At 34.0% G+C, this 4,877-nt stretch overlaps 1 protein-coding gene across 1 annotated transcript; it reads left to right on the top strand.

Annotated features, from left to right (window-relative positions):
• The first annotated feature begins 272 nt into the window (after positions 1-272).
• Positions 273-2,365, top strand: LOC120632609. Its single transcript, XM_039902538.1, has 2 exons — positions 273-860; positions 1,249-2,365. Exons 1-2 carry the CDS (start codon positions 441-443, stop codon positions 1,978-1,980), a joined length of 1,152 nt encoding a protein of 383 aa, XP_039758472.1. The 5' UTR covers positions 273-440; the 3' UTR covers positions 1,981-2,365.
• The last annotated feature ends 2,512 nt before the right edge of the window (positions 2,366-4,877 follow it).

A 4,877-nucleotide genomic window follows, 5' to 3' on the forward strand; every position in this document is an offset into this window, starting at 1 on the left:
TAACTTTTAAATAACATAAAAATACGTGACTTAACAAATTTGAAAATTGTATGACACGGGAAAATAATTTATTAAACATTAGATTTTAATTATATAAAAATTTCATGCATTATGTAGTTCTTATGAACTTTGATTATTAATCTAAATAACAAAACCAACTTTGGTGTGCTATTTGATTTGTCACTGCTGACCTCCCATCTTTGTAAACGTCTTTGTGTCTTACCTTCATAGCTTTATATAACCCTAGTATCTTAATGTTATCATCTAATTCACTGTCCACTGATATAACTTATCTTCGTCTTAATTCCTCCGATTACTGTTTAATACTGAATTGAATGTTGCGCTTTGTTATCTGACAATCTAGCGGTAGAGTGCCAGTGATAAAATATGCACAGTATGGGAAGGGCTAGTTAACCGAGTTAAGAAGTTACGTTAAATAAATGTGGTTTATAATTTTAACATTGACGCTTTGCGTCCTAGTCTCATCCGTAGAAGTAAACAAATCATCGGATTCCAATCTTTTTGAAGACTCAGTCAATACAAACTGTGATGGTGATTTCCCGTGGACTTCGACTGAGTACAAATACCTTGGGATTGTGCCTTTTACTGACTACAATAAAAAATGCATCCAAGCCATATCCAAAAGTTGTGCTACGTCACACCAAATCGATTTCTCTCGTGGTGCTATAGAACTAAATGTGTACCTTCGATTACTTTTCAATAAAAGTGGCCTAAAAGTGACAGTGTTCAATGAAAATAATGTTCTTGTAATAGATTATGAATTAAGTAGGTTAAAGAATAATTACACTGATGGTTGGAATAAAATTTTACTGCATCCAGAAGAAAGTATCATCGGATATGTAAGTGTATGAATCATTAAACGATCGAATTGTTCATTATGTGTTCTAAATACTATACTGTTTATATGGTTTATAAAGTGATAATTTATATACGTTATCTTCCAATATTGTGTTTTATCAATTTTTGCACATTTTTTCCCGCTCGCCTGACATAATTATCTGATATCTGCCATTACTAATTATTTAGCTCAATAAAGGGTCTTTTACAACTTCAGTAAACAAATATCCAAGAAAATATTTCAATCGAACCACCTTTGTAGTATACAAACTATAGTGGGTATACGTAAATAATAAGCAGGACCAATGTAACATTAAAAAGTTATTTAGTTCGTATTTAGTAACATTATTTCTTATAATGAGAGTAAGATAAAATTGTTTTAATTTCCAGATAAATCTAAAAGGTTGTACAGATAAAGGTGAAATCATTGTAGTAGATACGTATCAATACTTTTCTACAAAGAAAACACAAAATGAATCGGCAAAGATTAAATTTAATGTTGTGAATGAAAATTTTAATGCTCTTCAATTATTAAATAAAAGAAATGAATCATTATTAAATAAAACAACAAATGTGAGTAAAATTTATTCAAAGAAAAGATTCATAAGATCGGTAGAAGACACATTAACTACTGATGGAGAAGCAAATCCTGATACAGTGGCAACTGTAACTCAAACCATAAAACAAGAACCAGGTGAATCTGTAACGTCTACTGAACCTACGACCAAAGAGCTTGACGAAGGTGGCAATACAGTGACTAGCAAACCTTTGACTACAGAACCTGAAGAAGACGGCAATATAACAAGTACTGAATCTACAACAACAAATGCAACAAAAGATCCTGAGTTCAATCCAACAGATGGTCCAGAACAAGACAATAATACAAAAACCACTGAATCTGATTCTTCGACACAAGAACAAGGAAATAATTTCTGGACTCCATTAACCATTACTTTAGTTGCAGTTGGGTGTTTCGTAGTTTTATCAGTAACCGCGGTTACAGCATATCATTGTGGAAAAATGAGTTCTAGTAAAGGTGACACTGACTTTATAATTGAGGAGGATATAGTACCAAAAGCTATTATTCCACGCGTCAAGAACATTAATCGATTCGAGGTGTAACAACATTGACAGTGGAACTGTTTGTGCATCAGACCAATACTACGACTAGTCCATGCTCAATCTTATTTAGTAATAATTTATTCTTTTTTTTTCTAACAATGGCTCACGCAAAAGGTTAAAATTTTGGAAAAACGTTATTAAGTAACCAGAAGCTTTAAAGAAGGGGAAAAAAGAAAAAATAATACTGAGAAATAAAAAAAATACTAATCTTACTCATATATTCTTATTTACACAACTTACTTAAGAGGTTCATATGAAAATCTAATACCATAGCTGTAGAGGTTAATTAAAATGTCTCATTCAAATCCTCATGTCCAGTATCGTCATATCAACCCATTACCGGTCCACAACAGGGCACGGGTCTCCTCCCACAATGAAAAGGAGGGAAGGCCGTAGTCGACCACGCTGGCCCAGTGCGGATTAGTGGACTCCACACACCTTCGAGAACATTATCGAGAATTTTCAGACATGTAGGTTTCCTCACGATAGTTTCTCAAGTCTCTCCGTTGAAGCAAGTGATATTACCTAAAAAAAGTTAGAGGTGTGTGCTGGGATTCGAACTAGGCCCTTCGAAAGTGAAGCTCCTACCCACTGGGCTATGACCGCTTCACCAATCAAACAAACTTTCATCAACATTTCCCAGCAACTGCAATCTTTTTCTGTGGGCTTTACATCTATTACGTCAATAAGCCAGTTTTTGAAATGTACTTTTTTAATTCCTTTGTTAGAATAACTTAGAATATTATCAGTCAGTAATAAATACTATATTACTACAAGACGGTAGTCTGATTATGTGTTTATGTTGTCAGATAAAAGTAATGCCATTTGATAAGTGTTACACTTTTATATGTTTTATTTATTTATTCTCTCATTATCATATTTTATTTTATTCTAGCTTATAGTGACAGTGTAAAAAAAACAAGTGACTCCTGTTACTTTATTAAATACGTGTCGCGTAGCGTAGGTGATATGTACGTGTCGGTATTTTATCTTCTGTAGGGTTGTCATAATTAAACACTGAGAATGTTTTGAATTAGTTTCTATGGAATAATAAATATGCTTATTTTGATTTATAATTTTTAAAGGGTGATTCCTTATGAAATATACTTATACATCCTTCAACAGTATTTCGTAATTCCGTTACACGTTGTAAACGGTTTAAAAAACAAAGAATTAAAAAAAGTGGCCTGTCTGATAAAAATAACCATTTTTTACATTGCCAATCAATAATGACTTATTTAGAAGGTAATACAATTTTGTCAACGGAATAACCTAACAAAATATGTAATTATAAACCACATATTTTGTTAGGTTAGGAGTTAAGAACATACAGAAACTGTTGTAGCATCAAAAACCACTTCACTTTAGCAGTGTTTCTTGAACAGGCGGTAAGTCACTTAGTTCCATTTAGCAGTTGACAGAAATTACTTTACCTCTAATGCTGTAAACGTTTACCCTAAAATAGGGAAAATGGTATAAGTTTGTGAGCTAGCATCATTCCGCAGATGTACAGTGAGATTAGCGCGGGGCGTTTTCACTGCTTTTGGATACAACGCACTGCATGCAGTAATGGCTGAATGAAAGGGTTCTGTATGATCTTAGTTCTGTGTGTCTGTAGCTATGATAACTGACGGTATAACATTATGTTATACAATTAGCAACTCTGAAAGTATAAGGTTGACAGCTGTTAAACCTCGGCAAAACCATTCTAATCTTATCTACCTTTTGATACATCATCAATGGATAGCTGATGTCAATATATTAGAAGTGGTACTTCTGAAGCACTCAATCCATTATATACTTGTAACAACTATTACACACTGATGAAACAATAATAGTCAGCCAGTTTGCCCGCGTAATAACGATTTTTTACAAATTTCGTGGCAACCGACAGGTATCCCGAATTTTTTTCTAGATAATAGATACTCAAATCTTTATACGTCAGTGTTTCTCTGTGCACGCCAAATAATGAATTATATAGGTATGTCCAGTAGTATCGGAGCTTATTAATAACGAACAAACAAAAAAAATCTTTCATCTATGTCATTAGGTATAGATAAGTATAGCTTACACAGTAGCAAAATCACCTCACATGTACCTACTTAAGTTAATTCGTTTACTAATATGATGATAGTCAAGACTTTAAAGATGGTGGATCCAGGTTCGAACTTCAGCGGGGGAAACTCGGGCATTTATAATTTTTTGTACGAGAAATATTATGATTTTATTAATTTTATAATTTACTTTAAAAAATGTGTGCATACTATTTATTTTGTTTAATGTAATACAACTAAAATAGTTGTATGAACAAAAAAAACACAACATTCGCAATTAAAAATATTCTATTTCATTCTATACTTAGTTCACCAATTCGCACTAGGCCAGCGTGGTGGACTTCGGCCTTAACCCCTTGTGGAAGGAGACCCGTACCCTACACGGCTAGCATGGGCAGGAGATAATTATCTTCCCGGGGAAAGGATAAAAATTTACCTTCTCCCACAGCTTTATCAACTCTCAAAGCACTGGCGCCCAAGTGGAAATAATGTCCAAATAATATATGTGTATATAAACGGTGGTAAACTTCTACTATTCCATGTTCCAGTCATTTAGCAGGTGGGCATGTTAATTATATACCTTGTCAGGGGATATAATTTTATCTCCCGGCCGTGCTAGCCCTGCAGCAGTGGGCCGATAATCGGTTGATTTGAGGATGATTCTATTTTATTTTGATTTCTGGTCTGGTGAGACGCTCCGATCGTAGCTAGTTACCGACAATACTGGGGCGTACAAACCTATTTTTTACCCGGCTAAGTTTGTTGTGGGCTCTTCTTAGACCAGGGCGCGTTTGGAACTCTCGTAGCTTTAGATTTCAGTTGGCGAACGAAGTTATCACCATC

The sequence above is a fragment of the Pararge aegeria genome, chromosome 20 (genome assembly GCF_905163445.1).
Source record: "Pararge aegeria chromosome 20, ilParAegt1.1, whole genome shotgun sequence".
NCBI classification, from domain to species: Eukaryota; Metazoa; Arthropoda; class Insecta; order Lepidoptera; family Nymphalidae; genus Pararge; species Pararge aegeria.

Coding starts and splice junctions, on each gene's coding strand:
- LOC120632609 (XM_039902538.1), top strand. CDS start 441: ATGTGGTTTATAATTTTAACATTGACGCTTTGCGTCCTAGTCTCATCC. Junction 861..1,248: donor AAGAAAGTATCATCGGATAT/GTAAGTGTATGA, acceptor TTTAATTTCCAG/ATAAATCTAAAAGGTTGTAC.